Raw genomic sequence first — 15625 nt, forward strand, 5'->3', positions numbered from 1 at the left:
TCCCCAAGGATGCTGCTGCTCAGGAGCAGGCAGAATATATCTTTTGTCTCTGTCGTGCATGCGCGCAGGACATTGATGGGCACGTAGTGCATTTGTTGGTCGGCTGAATGAGTGAGTGAGCGAGCCCCTGACAGGGAGCCTTCAGCCAACTGCCTGAAATCCAACCTCTCCTCTGCTCTTTGTAGCCTTCTTCCGTGGAGCTTGAAGCTGGGCGCGCTGGGAACCATGCAGAGGGCTGGGGCCAGGGCCCGCAGGGCCTCCGACTGTGGGCCTGCACCTTACCGGCCCAGGTGCATTGCCAAGTTTTCCCAGGTGGGTGGGTGCCCGTCTTGTATGTTCTGGAAGGTAGTTGCTGCGGGGTGGCTGCTCCCTGGGGTTGGGCGGGGCGGGGGGGGGGAGGGGGACACCTGGAGCCCAGGGACCTGACTCCATCTGCTTTGGAGTGGATATGTGTACCTGAATGTCTGTATAGGCCAGAGGATGAGGCCCATGTGACCTGACCAGGGTCACCTGCTTAGAACTTGAGCAAAGAACACTGGCCTCCAAGGACAGTGCTTGGTCACTGCCCACAGCTTGCCTCCAGGGTGGAGTTTTGTGTGCGTTGTCATTATGGGCCTTACTTCCTTGTCTCACTTCTCCCCCATCACCACCAACTAGTACGTGGGATCCTTTCCCGTGGAGGACTTGGACACTCAGGAGAGCGTGTGCCTTGTACAGCAGCAGCTGTGGGCCCTGCAGGTGAGGAGCTTGGGGAACATGGCTCAAGGTTGGGCACCATGAATATTAACCTTGGGTGGAACTCTGAGGGTACATGAGGCCCAGGGGGGAGGGGTCGGCAGCGTCTTCTGAGAGGTGACCCGGTGACTTTCAGGCTAAAGTAATCTTCCTAGATGCCTGGGGACGCATGCCCCACTTGTCATAGCATACCTGGGGATCTGCCACCCAGGCCTCTGTCAGACCTGACTGAGAAACCTTGACGAGGAGCTCTGTGGCAGGACTACACAGGGCCAGGCCTGAGAAGTGACATCTGCCTTTGCCAACTTTCTTCCCCTCAGGACTGTCCCCGACGCCGGGCTGTCATCCTGAAATTCAGTCTTCAGGGTCTCAAGATCTACAGTGGGGAGGGCGAGGTAGGAGGGGGTAGGAGGGGCTCCGGTAGTGAGGAACAGATGGGGTGTGGGCTGCCTGCAGTTTACACCATGGCCCCCTAGGACAAGCTCAGACAACAGTTGCTTACCTGGCCCTGCAGAATCTTCTCTAGAGGCCACCTCCTGTCCTAAGCTAATGGGGGGGGGGGCGGGAACGGAGGGACATCCACTCCATGAGATTTTCCAGTGCCCAGCATTGGCCAGTGGCTGTGGACAGCCATGAGCTAGAGATGGTAGGGAGGTTCTTGCATGCTTACCTGTCCCTCCCTGACTGCATATTGCACAACCAATATGGCTGCTCGTTGACTGCCCGGCCCAATGGGGCAACCCACAGCTGCAGGCTTCTTATATAAGGCCGAGGGCTGGGCATGGTTGTGCTGTGGGGGACTGTTAAACACATGGAAAGCGAGTGGCAGAGCTGGGATTTGAAGTCCCAGCATCCTACCCCAGAGACCAGGTGTATAACCCCAGGGCCTGCTGCCACTCTGTGTGGTTCCAGCCAGAGATCACTGGGTCACTGTTCTGTCTCTCAGTTCTATAACTTGGGGTGGCCCTTCTGACCTACCTGTCTGCAGCAGGCCCAGGGCTGTGAACGCTGAGGGCCGGGGCTTGGCAGGCCTTGGGGGAAGAAGGAAGGGTCTCTTCACCACAGGAGGTGGGTGGCCTCTGCCAGACATGCTAGGGACCCTCAGGCCACTGCCACACAGGTGAGTGTCTGAGGCCTGCTGTCACTGCCACACCTCACAGGTGCTCCTGATGGCCCATGCCCTGAAGCGCATCCTCTATGCCACCTGGTGCCCAGCCGCCTGTCAGTTTGCTTTTGTTGCCCGGAACCCACGCAGCCCAGCCACCAAGCTCTTCTGCCACCTTTTTGTGGGGAGCCAGCCTGGAGAGGTACCTGTGACCCAGACCTTTGTTGTCCTCAAGTGGCAGGGGTGAATCCATGCCTTCACACTGGCTTTTGGCTCTTTTCTCCTAGGACTGTGTGTAGCAAGTCATCACCTTTGACATTCCCTGGCTGGGGGCAAAACTAGCAAGGACTCTTCTCTGTTGTAGAGTGCCTGCCTGCCCTCTTCCGGGCTACTTCCCATCACCCTTCAAAGCCCAGCCCACCTGTGACTTGACAGACACTTGAGTCCTTTAACAGCAGGGGCTGGGTCCAGGTTTTGAGCTGAGTCCCTAGGTGGCCCTGTCTAGACCTGTGTAGTGGATGGGGTAGGTCATAGGCAAGGTATACTAGAGGTCAAGGCTGGTGTGGTCACGTGAATGACTGTGGCCCGCAGTCATTTAGTGAGTTCCGGCGTTTGGTCTCAACCTCTGGGTGTGGATCCTGGGTGACAGGCAGCTGAAACTGATGGCTCCAACATGCAGGGTCTGGATTATGTTGAGTGGTGGGGTCCGTGTTCAGGCCCCACACAAGTGCTGTGAGTCTTCAGGGCCCAGTCTCACTAACTCCTCAGAGGGGTTGTGGGAAGGCACGGACAGGGAAGCAAGTGCACATGTTCTGCCCTGAGGTCCAGGGCAGATCCAGGGCCAAGGCTCTTAGCTACTCCAGCTGGTGGTGTGGCAGGTCTGAGCACTGGGAGGATGGTGTAGACATCAGTGGGCACAGGGTGGTGCTCTCTGCTCCTAACGTGATGCTTGCCACAGAGTAGTTTAGTAGTAAAGTGACTAGAGGAAGCTGGTAACAGAGGCTGCGTGGGGTGAGATTTTGAGGGCTAATTAGTTTTCCCAGGAAGTTTGGGAATAGCACCTGGGGACAGCACCTGAAGTTAAGGGGCCATTTGCAGCCCTGGAAAGTAAGCTGGAACCCAGGGCACCTCCCAGGAGGCTCATGCTGCGTGCTGAACCCACCCCTCTTGTCCTAGGTCCATATCCTACACCTGCTGCTCTGCCGCTCCTTCCAGCTTGCTTACCTCTTGCAGCACCCTGAGGAGAGGGCACAGCCTGAGCCCTGCCCGGGGCCTGTGGAGGACATGTCCCCGAAGCCGCTCTGTAGCCCTGGGGCACCCCCTGCCCTGGTGCGAGAGCCCTTCAGCCGGGATCAGCTGTCCGAGAACGTCCACGCCCTGGTCTCCTTCCGACGGCTTCCTGCAGAAGGGCTACTGGACAGTAGTGGGGTACACAATGCCCCCAGTCAGGAGGTGGATGGGGGGGAAAAGGGTCAAGGGCTGAGGGGTATGGTGGAGGGGTGGGCTTCTTGCCAGGTTCACCTGGCCTCAAACAGACAGGTCTGAATCTGCCTGCCCATGGGCCTCTCTTGGTGCCCTAGAAGGAGCTGCCGGAGTCAGAGGGCCGTGGGGGCACCCGTCACACTCGCCTGGGAAATCCCTACTGCTCTCCCACGCTGGTGCGCAAGAAAGCCATCCGCAGCAAGGTGATCCGCTCTGGAGCCTACCGAGGCTGCACCTATGAGACACAGCTGCAGCTGTCAGCCCGGGAGGCCTGTGAGTTGGAGGAGGAGGCTGGGGGGGGTGGGGGGGAGGGAGGGCCGTGCGTCCATGTTGGTTTTTGAGGCTGTGACCTCATGCTCTTGTACCACCCTCCTCCCATGGCCGCCTGTGCATGTGAAGGGTGCATCAGGCTTGAAGGCCTGTGCGGGTGATTAAGCAGTTGTGTATGGGCTTTTAGCTGGGGACTGGAGGATTTCTGCTAAGGGACCATATATGTGGCCGTTGGGCTAAGGAAGGGGCGTGGTGGGGGGACAAACTACAGGACAGGGGTGTGAGGCAGGGAGGGGTAGGTCTGGCTGGGGGAGGTTCTGCTATGCTTCCTTTGAGATCTGTGGTCTTCATAGTTCCAGCTGCATGGGAGGCATGGCCCCGAGGCCCTGGTGGCACCTCGTGCCTGGTGGAGAGTGAGGGTAGCCTGACAGAGAACATCTGGGCCTTCGCTGGCCTCTCCAGGTAAGGGAGTTCTGCCCCGGCCCAAAGTTCAAGCCCTTAGGTTGGGTTTAAAAACGTGAGGTCGGCTCCTTGACACCGGTGCGCAGGGTGCATCGGCAGCACAGGCAGAGTGTACGTGGACGTTAACTGGTAAGTATGTGGTGCTCCCAGCCCAGGTGACCTCAGGTCATGGACTTCTCCTCCTGAACCTCAGTTTTCCAGAATATAAAACAGGGCCAGGGAAAGAAGCTGGTAGGAGACACAGATGAAACCCTCCGGGCTCTGGCATGTCACTGCCTGTCTTCCTGAGGTTCCTCAGACCTCTCCTGACCAGGGCCTTGAAGTCAGCAAGTCAGGTCCCCAGAGGCCATGAGTTCCTGCAGCTAATGTCCACTGAGTAGCCACTCTGGTTCAGAACTTCTGAGGGCATATGTTCAGGCCTGACCAGGACAACAGTCTGAGTCTAGGGAGAGGCTGGTGGCCTTAACCTTGGCTCTCTCCCCTAGGCCCTGTGCTCTAGCCCTACTGCGGAGAGATGTGCATGGGGCCTTCCTGCTGTGGCCAGAGCCAGGTACCAGTGGCCAGTGGAACCTGTCTGTACGGACCCAGTGTGGTGTGGTGCCTCACCAGGTCTTCAGGAACCACCTGGGCCGGTATTGCCTAGAGGTAAAGACTGTGGGGTTAGCATACGGGCTTTCCTGCTGCTGCTTTCATTTCTTGGACTTCTTTTTAAGATTTATTTATTTATTATATATACAGTGTTGTGCCTGCAGGCCAGAAGAGGGCACCCTATCTCATTATAGATGGTTGTCAGCCACTGTGTGGTTGCTGGGAATTGAACTCAGGACCTTTGGAAGAGCAGCCAATGCTCTTAACCTCTGAGCCATCACTCTAGTTCTTACTCTGCACTTTAACTATCTTTGAGCTCCTGAACCCACCTCACCTTCTGTTTCCCCCACTGGGTGCTCTTTGGCCCCACCCACTCCTGTCTCGTTGGCCCTGCTAGCTCTACTTCTGTTCTTTTTGGTTTTTGTTGTTTTGTTTGTTTGGTTTTTGAGACAGGGTTCATCTGTGTAGCCCTGGCAATCCTGGAACTCACTCTGTAGACCAGGCTGGTCTGAAACTCCAAGATTGGCTTGCCTCTGCCTCCTGAGTGCTGGGATTAAAGATGCCACCACACCAGCCTTCACTTCTGTTCTTGATGGCTGTTGAGGTTCTCTCTCTAGAAGTGTCTTTCAGAGGTTACCTCGAGGAGAGCTGATCCAAACCCACACAGCCTCTGAGTCGCTGGTTTCCAGGACTGGGCTGGCAAGGCTTTTTCATGGCACCTGTACTTCCAAGCCAACTGCCTCAGGCCTGCCCAGGCTGGGAAGAGCGAGGGCATGGTGACTGGTTCCACGGTTATCACACATTCTACCTGTCTGAATTTACCCCCCTGCTTTCCATGGGGGGTATGATGGGAGACCAGGCTGGGAGTGGGGTACTGGTATATGGCATGAACTATGGGGGGACCAGAGCTAAGCACCCCTTCTCCCTAGCACCTACCAACGGAGTTCCCCAGCCTGGAGGCCCTGGTGGAGAGCCACGCCGGGATGGAGCGCAGCCTCTTCTGCCCGCTCAGCATGGGCCGTCTCAACCCCACCTATGAAGAGCAGGACAGTGGTCCCGAGGGCAGGCTCCCACGGACTCTGCGGCCCCTCAGCCATGCCAAGTCCGAGGCCGAACTGCAAGGTCTGGGCTAGGACGCAAGCCCTCAGTCCCTTGTGGGCCCAGCTTTGCCTTGGCCCCTGGTGTGCAGCGGTCACTCTGCCTTTCTTGCACCCCACTCACTGGTCACCAGCTCCAAGCAGGTCAATCTGCCCCTTGATCGGTCTTCCATCATTTCTTTGCCCATGGGAGAGGAGCCCTGAGGTTGGAGTTGGAGATAACAGGACCTCTCCCAGGGACCTGGGGCCAGCTGAGATACCAGGACGAACAGGTTAGAGCCAGGGCTCTGGTAACTAGGCCATTGCCAGCTTCCCACTGTCCTCCTTGTGCAGAGGCTTTCCCGGCAGTTCATGGATGTGGGTGCAGCTTCTGCTGCATGGGGAACCCCAGACAGAGAGCTCCCCATAGGGAACCGGATGCTTAGGGAGTTGTAGATGTACGACCCTCAGCTCATTTCCTGGAGTCACCCTAAGTGAGCCAGCAGTGAGAAAACCACAGTCAGTTTAGTGGCTACTTTTGGAAGCCACCTCATGCTGGTATTTCCAAAACACAGTGCTGACCATTGGGCATGGCTGGCCCTGGTCACCTCAGCCACAAGTCAGCCCTACTTGCAATGAACACTACAACTAATGCCCACAGAGGGGCATGGCCTTAGCAGTGGACGGTCCAGGGACACATTGTAGAGGAAGACAGTGGCCCAACCAGTGAATGACAAATCCAAGTGTTCCTTAAATCAACCCCGTAGAATATATGAATCTACTCAAAAGAACAGACTTCTTAGGCAGTGGTGGTGCATGCCTTTAATCCCAGTAGTCGGGAGGGGAGGCTGTGAGTTTGAAGCCAGCCTGACCTTACAGAGCAAGTTCCAGGACAGCCAGGGCTACACAGAGAAACCTTGTCTCAAAAGAACAAACAAGAAAACAGATTTCTTTTGGATGCTGAGATGCAGGCATGGGTGAAAGAGGATGTCCTTGTTCAGTGCCTTGGATGCCACAGGTTTCAGTGGAAGCCACAGGTTTTGGGTTTTGGATCCCGTGGGAAGGAGGCAGCTTCTACAGAGCAGAGGAGACAAACCTGGGAATAAGATGGCAAGCCAGGACTGGTGCTTTCATCTTCCAGCATGTCCCCCTTGCAAGTGCCCCCAAACTAGGATGAGTCCTTAGCTTAGGACATTGCCATTTCTTCCAAGTCTTGGGAGGGATGGAAAGAAAGCTGTGAGACCCTTTCACAGGAGACACCACCACATCGAGACTGGGTGGTATTCCTTCCGTGGTCATGTCCACTGGCATGCCCACTCCGTGAGTAGGGCCTGGCCCCCATGGGAGCAGAGGGATTAGCAAATCATTAGTCCAACCTCCGAGAGTAACATCTTAGGGAACCTAGTAACTAGTTAGCCTAGACTTCAGGCCAGTGCTCCTCTACAGGAGGGTGTGTTCACGGTGTGAATTGCCAATGTGTATAGTACCAGAAGATGTTCAACATGCCCACAGGACCAGCCTTCCCTGTGCCCTTTAGCATTTCTTCCAAAGCATTTATTGATTGCATGGTACAAATGGCAGAGTCTGGAGCCCATGTTCAGATTGTGTCAGGCCATAGTTTTGTCTTTGCTCAAATCATCACCACAGCTCTACTGTGTGGACCTTGAGTCAAATAAAACACATTTCTTCAGTCTGTTGTAGAAGTTTCTTGAGTAGCTAGGTCTTCATCAGTGTTTTCCTGTTTTGCTTTTGTTTGCCAAACATACTGCAGTGGGTATGGGATTATGGTGAGCCTGCCTGAGGTCCTGGCCACAAGGGCCCAGAACGGTCTGAAGGGATTGGCAGGTGAGGCTTCATAGAGAGGTCTTTTAAGAAAAGATTGGAGGACTGGTGAAATGGCTCAGTGCATTTTGCCAAACCTGCTGACCTGAGTTTCATCCCCTGATCCCACATGGTGGATGGCAGAAGCCGTTTTCTGCAAGTCGTTCTGTGACCTCCACATTCAGAGCACGTTTGTGCTTCTATGCAAGCGCGTGCACACTTGTAATTTTTAAAAATCCAGACTATGATAACTTGGCCCTGCTTACTGCCTCAGCAAAGCAGCAGGTGCTTTTCACAGCCCGGGTCTGCGAAAAACCTGACCCCCTACAGCTGACACAGAATCCTCTAAAAGATGATCCACAAAGTTAGTTCATTTGTAGTCACTCGTGTGTGTGTGTGTGTGTGTGTGTGTGTGTGTGTGTGTGTGTGTGTTTTAATGTTAGTTTCCCCTACTAGTGTTTCTCTGCAGAGGGACTCGTGGGAGCATTGCAACTGGGTGGCTGGCGGCTTAGACTGGACCAGGAGGTTAGGCTCTGTGGCCTTTCCAAAAGAAAGACTAACTCCTAAAGTTAAAAAAAAAAACAAACATTTATTTCTGTGTGGGCCCACTTACAAGAATTTTTTTTTTCCACCACGTTGGCCCCAGGAGTAGAATGCATACAGGCTGCCAGCCTTGACAGCAAGAGCTTTTCACTATCTGAGCCATCTTGCTGGGCCAGTTTTCGTGTCTTTTAAAATCTGGAGTCTTAAGATTGGCCCTGTCATCAGGAAGCTTCGCACTGTCAGAAGGCTGTGGATAGGGGACAAGTCTTTGTCACCTTCTCAGTCTCTGACCCCTGAAGGAGGTGGAGTCAAGCGTGGGCTCCAGGCCATCTTATTTCGGCTGCTGAACCACTCTGAGCTGGAGCTGCGAGGCCTGAGAGAGAAAGCAAAGGGGACAGGGCTGTCCCTACTACTGGGAGCATCCCAGGGGGCCAGCTAGCCTCCTTCGCACTTCCCATTCTTCGGTCCGCCCTGTGATGTCACGGACGTTGCCCGGCAACGGCGAACGCCGAGAAGGCGTGCACGAGCGCGAGCGTGGCCCGCCCAGCTCTGGGGCTCAGGTCGTGCGGCGGCGCCTGCAGCGCGGATCCCCCGTTCCCCGCCCGGGCCCGGCCTCAGGGACGGGCGAGCCCGGGCGCGGGAGGCGGCGGCCCGGGCTCCAGCCCGGAGACTTGTCCGCCGAGCCCCTGCTGCTCCCAGCGCGCCCCGCGCGGAGTCCCGGCCCCCTGCTGCGGGCCCGCCCCCGCCGTCAGGCCCCGCCCCTCGCGGGCTCTGGCTCCACCCCCTGGATCAGGCCACGCCCCCGGGGCGCTCGGGGCGCCATGGCCTCGGAGTCGGTGAAGGTAGTGGTACGCTGCCGGCCCATGAACCAGCGCGAGCGGGAGCTGAGCTGCCAGTCGGTGGTGACGGTGGACAGCGCGCGCGGCCAGTGCTTCATTCAGAACCCAGGAGCGGCCGACGAGCCCCCTAAGCAGTTCACCTTCGATGGCGCCTACTTCATGGACCACTTCACCGAGCAGATCTACAATGAGATCGCCTACCCGCTGGTGGAGGTGAGGGCGCCCCGAGACTGCAGGGCCAGGCTCGGGGCTCCCCAAAGGTGGAGACGGGATAAGTGGGTTAGCCCAGCTCCTGCCGCCCTAGCCAAGCGAGAAGGCTCCGGGCACAGGTGGATAGCGGGCAGGTTAGTCTGAAGGCTAGTCCTAGCTGTAGACACATGGGACCTGCCTCCATTGGACCGGGCGCCCCAGATGACCCACACTCCCGTCCTTTGCAGCGTTTACCACAGAACACCAGACCCAAGGCCCCTCAGCTCCCGCGCCCCGCCCCCCTCCTTCAGCTGCCCACCCCCACGCCCCGCCCCTCATCCTCTGCCTTCATTTCAGACCTGCAGGATCCTGAAAGCTCCAGCCATTTCCCTCAGCCTCCTTCCCTCCCAAGAGACGCAGGGTTCTTCTCTGACAGGTGGTGGTTTTACAAACTTTGCTCCCATTTCAGCAAAACTCTGAGCGCACTCTCCTCTTGACAGTAGTGGAGGAAACACCTGTCTTTCTTTCCGAAGAAGGAACAGTGTGGGATTTCCGTGTGCTCCCTCTGTCACTTCGAACTTGCTCCATGATCTGAGGTTCGAAGAAGTCCCTGCCGCAAAGAAACCCATTTGGCTTCTTTGACCTAGCATTCCCAAAATATTTAACATGGACGCTTTCTATTTTGACTGGCAGGCCCTTTTAGCTGTTGCACCTCTCCTGCCTGTTGAGAGGGTTGATGTGTTCTGAAGCCTACAGCCTGCCTGGTGCTGAGCCAGGAGTAGATGCATCCTTAGAGTCTAGGGTCAAGTGTGCATCTCTGCCCTGTTGAACTCTGACCCCACTTCCAAGGGGCTCTGACTGAGGATATAGACCTCAAAACGCATGGTTCCCTCTCAGTACTCAGAGGACAAGGGACAAGGGACAGCTCCCCCAAGGGGACAGTCCCAGGCTCTGAGGATGGCTCAGTTGTCCATCTGCTGACCCCGCTTTCTAGGCTAGAAGGGAAGGATCTGAGAGGTCATCTGATTCAGTCCCTCTTGTTTGAACGGTCATCAAAATGGAAGGCCAGCTGTTGCTCGCATGTCACAGTGGCTGCGGCTCATGCTTCCCAAGCAGCCTGTTCCACCTTCGCTTCTCTGTCTCCAGAATGGTCCACCCACTCAGAGGCCTCCTGGGAATTCTCAGCCCTAGCTCCGTCCAAGGACCTTGCCTCTCATTGTCTAGAGTTGGCACCTTGAGGATTGTGCAGTGTCCGTCCCAGTGACAGGCCTGTTGGACACTCCCCCAGACCTCAGATTTGACCTCCGTCCATTCATTAATCCATTTGCCCATCCACGAAATGAAACATGGGGAGGGTGTGTGAAGGAGACAGACTTACCCTCATCGAGCTCAAGGTCAGAGTTCAGCTAAGCTAACAGCTAGCAATCAGTGGCAAGTGGGAGGGCAGCCCTGGGAGGCCAGCAAACCTTGGAAGGGAAGGAGGGGCGAACAGAAAGGGAAGTCTAAGACGAACCTCACAGGAGGCCAGGCAGGGAGCTGGAAGGCTGTGGGGGAAGAGACTGGCATCAAGCGTTTAATCTTTACCAGAAGAGCAAGAGTCGTGCTTGTCAGAGAAATGACTGAGGCCAGAGGAGTCATGGAGCAAATTAGAGACAGTCCTAGTTCCCTGGGTCCAGTTTCCATGTTCCATCTCCCATCAGAGGCCCTGGCTGCTTGAGCGTGGAGCAGGTGCACCATTGAGACCAGGGGCTGCATACACGACAGGTCTGCTCACTTCCTCCCTTCCCAAGGGCTTTCTAGCAGGTAGCTTGGGCCATACGCCCAGCCTCCTCCCTTCTAGTCCTATCCCATGCTGCCCTAGTGCCTCAAATGCCACTTTCTGCCTTTCTCTCCCCCCCTCACCCCACCCCCACCCCATCCCTTCAGTCCAGGCTCTGCCCTTCATCTCTTGCCCCCTGAAACTTCCTTCTCCACACCCACCCTTGACTGACTCGCATCCCCTCCTACCTGGTCCAGCTCCCCAGCCCCCACCCTTTTAACCAGCAGCCTCCTGACTTCCAATCTACCCCAGGACCACATACCCACAGCCTCTGTCATGCCCAGGCTGAGAAGGGGCAGGGACAGCCATAGAAGGCTCACCCAGGGGGGAGGGACATTTGGGAGGGCGCATCCGGGAGACATGGTACAGTTCAGGACAGGTATTTTCATTTTAACTGATGGAAGGAAATACGTGGCGTGTCTGATCCACTATTGTGAGGATTATGGCTGAGAAGCACACCAGGTTACAGCCCCTTGCTCGGCTTGGGGTGCAGTTCAGGGGTGGGAGCCCTTGCCCAGCCTGTGTGGTACTCTAGGTTTGATTTCAGTACGGGGTAGAGAGGAGATATCAACAGTCAATTTCATTAAGAAAAGCACTAATAAAGAGCTGGGTGAGGTGGCGGCACACCTGTAATCCCAGCACTTGGGGAGGCAGAGGCAGGCTGTTCTCTGTGAGTTCAATGCCAGCCTGGTCTACAAAGCCAGCTCAGGCTACACAGAGAAACCCTGTCTTGAAAAACTAAAACCAAAACCAAAACAAAACAAAAACACTAATAAGTTTCATAATTCAATAAGATAGAATGGGATGGCAATATACAGTGACCAAGTGGCAGACACTGGGGACCTAGTCCACATGTGCTTGTTCGCTGGGACGCCCCTCTGCCAAGGGTATCAGTTACTGTGTGAGACTTTTTTTTCCCCTAAGACAGTGTTTCTCTGTGTAGCCTTGGCTGTCCTGGACTTGATTTGTAGACCAGGCTGTCCTCAAACTCACAGAGATCCTCCTGCCTCTGACTCCCTGAGTGCTGGGATCAAAGGTGTGCGCCACCACTGCCTGGCTCCTGTGTGAGACTCTTTTGAAATCTTTGTTTCATCTCAGAAATATACCTAAGGTTGTTTCCTACTTAACCTAAGGGCAGTGCTGTCCTGTAGAACATTCTGGAACAATGGAAATGCTCTGTGTTTGCACTTACCAGTTAGGCACCCACTAGACATAGGCGGCAAGTGGCACAGGAAAGAGGCTGGTGCCTTGAGGAACTGAAACGTATTACTTTTTTGTCACTGTGGGCCAGATACCTGAAAAAAGCGGGGAGGGGGAGGCTTATTGTGGCTCACTGTTTCAGGGTTATCAGTCCAGCAGGATGAGGAGCCATGGCGGTATCAACAACAGCAATGACTCCTCACACAATAGATCAGCCGGCCGGCCATGGGCCAGAACTGGCGAGTGTGCTAAAAGCTTCAAAGGCCTATCTCTAGTTACCTGCTTCTGCCAGCTCAGCTCCTGAAGATTCTGCAGGACCCCCAAACAGTGTCACCCCGCAGGAAACAAACACTCAAGACATAACCTGTGAGGAGCACTTGAGTCAAACCATAACATTTTGTTTGATTGTTTGGTTTTTCAAGATAGGGTTTCTCTGTGTAGTCTTGGAACTCACTCTGAAGACCAGACTGGCCTGGAACTCAGCTCCTGAGTGCTGAGATTAAAGGCATGCCTGGCTATAATAATTTTTAATTAAGCTAAATAAATAAATAAAACTTTTATATTGCAGACTTGAGCCACATGCATAGTTTTAGCTCCCCCAGTGGTGGCCTTTTAAAAACTAAAAGAAATGAAGTAAAACCATAACACAGTTAATGCAGTGTATCTCTATAATAAAAACAATTACAGATATTATGCCTAATGACTAATAGTTGGTACTTTATGTTCTTTAATTATATTAAGACTGTGAAAAGCTAGGCGTGGTGGCGCATGCCTTTAATCCCAGCACTGGGGAGGCAGAGGCAGGAGGATCTCTTGAGTTCGAGGCTAGCCACAGAGCGAGTTCCAGGACAGCTAGGGCTACAGAGAGAAACCCTGACTTGGAAAACAAAAAACAAAGAAATTTGAGGCCAGTCTGAAACCAGAGAGAGTAAAGACGGGCTGGGTAGGGATATGGCCTTGTTGATAGCATGCTTGCCTAGCATGCACAAAGCCTTGGCTTCAACCCCAACACTCATAAGCCCCCATGGAGGCCTTTGCTCTGGAAAGTGCACTGGAAAGTGCTTGGAGAGGTTATCAATAGCTCAAGGTCATCCTCAGCTACTACTGATATTGATGTCATTTTTGGCTGCATGAGATATTGCGTCCCCCCGCCCCTATAAGACATATAGTTCAGTGATAGAGCTTGCCTAGCGTGTGTGAGATCCTGTGAAAATGAAACTCAGTCCCCCAAGGTGCACTAGGACCTTTCCAGCATGGCTGGTGGCTGCCCAGGAGAATGGATCATCTGCTGTGTGACTGCCAGCGTTCCTACAGTGTCCTTTCCCTGGGCTCAGGCTACAGTGACATGCCCCAAACTGCTTCATCTTTTCCAGAGGGGCCATGTGCCTCCCCGCTTCAGCATGTGGGATGGAGAAGCTGAGGGTCCAGGTTGGGCCTCTCTCTGCAGCTGTTTCTCCCTACTTCAAAGGACCCCTTAGGGGCTGCAGGTCCTTGCTCATTTCCACTGCAGAAAAGGAAGCTCCTGTCCTCTGAGGCAAGTAGGGAGCTTTGAGTGGGTACCAGCCTTCCTGAGAATCCCGGCTCTCAGGGATTCCTGCTGAGCACTGTTTGGGTCACGGATTTTTTTTTTTTTTTCAGTGAAAAGGTGTAGGTATCACATAGGCGCTGGGGCCTGGGAACAGGTTTCTGTGCCTGCATTCTAACATAGGATGCTGTGTCACTTGCCTGTCTTGCTGTGACAAAATGTGGCAGAAGCAACTTAAAGAGTAAAGGGATTGCCCGGTGTGGTGGCGCACGCCTTTAATCCCAGCATTCGGGAGGCAGAGGCAGGCGGATCGTTGTGGGTTCGAGGCCAACCTGGTCCAGGACAGCCAAGGCTACACAGAGAAACTCTTGTCTCAAAACACCGCCCCCCAAAAAAGAATAAAGGCATTGTTTGCCTCATGGTTTAAGGGTTCACGGTCCATTACAAGGAAGGCATGGAGGTAGGAGCATGAGGCAGCTGTCACCTTCATCCCTCAGGACACAGAGACACATGAACGCTGCTGTTTAGCTTTTTTCTTTTATTCAGTCTGGGACTCCAGTACATGCGATGGTACTGCCTGTGTTTAGGGTAGTTCTTCCCACCTCTGTTAACCTAACCTTGACCATCCCACCTCTGTTAACCTAACCTTGATCATCCCACCTCTGTTAACCTAACCTAGATACCCCCTCCCAGACATGTCAAGAGATTTGTATCCATGGTAACTCTAAATCAAGTTGATAATATCAACTGTCACGGGTGCCCCATAGTAACCGGAGAGCTCTAAGGGCAGGGACTGTGGTTACCTTGTTACACTGCTCTCCCTCTAACCTGAACATGGTTCCTGACAGAAAAGACAGCCAGTACAGGGTGACTAAATGCATCCAAGAGTGAAGAATGGCCTTAGCAGTGGAACCCAGTTTGTCTGTCTTCCTTCTCAGCCTCCTCACCTTGGACCACCTGCCACTATCAGCCAGCCACTCTCCTGTGTCCCCTCAGCCTGGATGGACACCCCCTCTTCCTCGTCAGCAGCTCTACCTCTGCCCTGCTCTCTCCTGCACAGAAGGCTGTGCCTGCTTCCTCCCACACCTTCCTGCTTCCTTCCCTCCTTTGACTCCCTCCCTTCACTGTTTGCCTGACTTCCGCCCTTGGGTACACCTCCCTGGCCCGGGTGAGAAGCGTCTGCCCCCTCACCCCCCGCCACCATATTCCCAGCAGGCATTAGGAAGCACCTATCCATGCATGCTGGCACTTGCCATGCCTAATGTACGAGATGAGTCGGCTTTAGGAGGGGCTGTGTTCTTGTCGTTTGTGACAGATGAGATGGAGACTCTGTGTGTGTGTGTGTGTTGCTGTGATGATGAAAACACACCATGACTACAAAGCAAGTTGGGGAGGAAAGGGTTAACTTGGCTTACATTTCCAGATCACAGTCCATCATTGGAAGAAGTCAGGACAGGGACTCAAGCAGGGCAGGAACCTGGAGGCAGGAGCTGATGCGGAGGCCCGGAGGCCATGAAGGAGTGCTGCTTACTGGCTTGCTTCCCCTGGCTTCCTTAGCCTGCTTTCTTATAGCACCAATGACCACCTATGTGCCCAAGGATAGCACTCCCTGTCCATCACGAACTGAGGAAACGCCTTCCTGCTGGATCTCAGGGGGAGGCATTTATTTCCTTAACTGAGGCTCCTTTCCTTCTGACGTTTCTAACTCGTGTTAAGTAAAGACACACAAAACCAGCCAGTATATCGTGTGCCAAAGACCAGTTCAAGTGGTAAAGAGTGGAGACGGGCTGAGGGTGGTAGAGCCATTGCCAAGCATATACAAGACTTTGGGCTTTTTCGGTACATGAAACAAAGCAACAAATTTGAACTGAGTTGGTCCCCTCGCACAGGCTCTTAGATGCCCTCGGTTTGGCACAGTGTTTAACCCCATCAGACCATTGTTTGAGGGCAGACTGGAGCCCTGTTTAGTGG

At 54.5% G+C, this 15625-nt stretch overlaps 2 protein-coding genes across 17 annotated transcripts in view; both read left to right on the forward strand.

Annotated features, from left to right (window-relative positions):
- On the forward strand, positions 1-7329 carry SH2D5 (SH2 domain containing 5). 6 transcript variants are annotated; one of them, XM_084786849.1, is made up of 9 exons: positions 7-312; positions 658-738; positions 1056-1130; positions 1896-2042; positions 3017-3292; positions 3421-3595; positions 3946-4054; positions 4540-4699; positions 5572-5907. In XM_084786849.1, the coding sequence occupies exons 1-9, from the start codon at positions 226-228 to the stop codon at positions 5773-5775; spliced, it is 1314 nt and encodes a 437-aa protein (XP_084642975.1). In that variant the 5' UTR covers positions 7-225; the 3' UTR covers positions 5776-5907. The 6 variants fall into 6 exon arrangements, with proteins under 6 accessions (XP_084642974.1, XP_084642975.1, XP_084642971.1 ...); XM_084786850.1 differs by having other exon boundaries at positions 9-312; positions 3017-3268; XM_084786848.1 differs by lacking the exon at positions 5572-5907 and having other exon boundaries at positions 1-312; positions 4540-5564.
- An 815-nt stretch (positions 7330-8144) lies between these two features.
- The window catches only part of KIF17 (kinesin family member 17), a 36979-nt gene continuing 29498 nt past the window's right edge, over positions 8145-15625 (forward strand). For all 11 annotated transcript variants that reach the window (XM_084785626.1, XM_084785629.1, XM_084785630.1 and 8 more), the window contains exon 1: positions 8145-9134. In XM_084785626.1, coding sequence (XP_084641752.1) covers positions 8559-9134 — 576 coding nt within the window. In that variant the 5' untranslated portion in view covers positions 8145-8558. The remainder of the gene's footprint in view (positions 9135-15625) is intronic.

The sequence above is a fragment of the Acomys minous genome, assembly GCF_964271855.1.
Source record: "Acomys minous genome assembly, chromosome: 6".
Taxonomy (NCBI): Eukaryota; Metazoa; Chordata; class Mammalia; order Rodentia; family Muridae; genus Acomys; species Acomys minous.

What these genes read in the sequence shown, in the direction of transcription:
- SH2D5 (XM_084786845.1), top strand. Translation starts at nt 226, where the DNA reads ATGCAGAGGGCTGGGGCCAGGGCCCGCAGGGCCTCCGACTGTGGGCCT. An exon ending in AGCAGCTGTGGGCCCTGCAG is followed by an intron (nt 739 to 1,055) that starts GTGAGGAGCTTG and finishes TCTTCCCCTCAG; the next exon opens with GACTGTCCCCGACGCCGGGC. An exon ending in GCTGTCAGCCCGGGAGGCCT is followed by an intron (nt 3,596 to 3,945) that starts GTGAGTTGGAGG and finishes TGGTCTTCATAG; the next exon opens with TTCCAGCTGCATGGGAGGCA.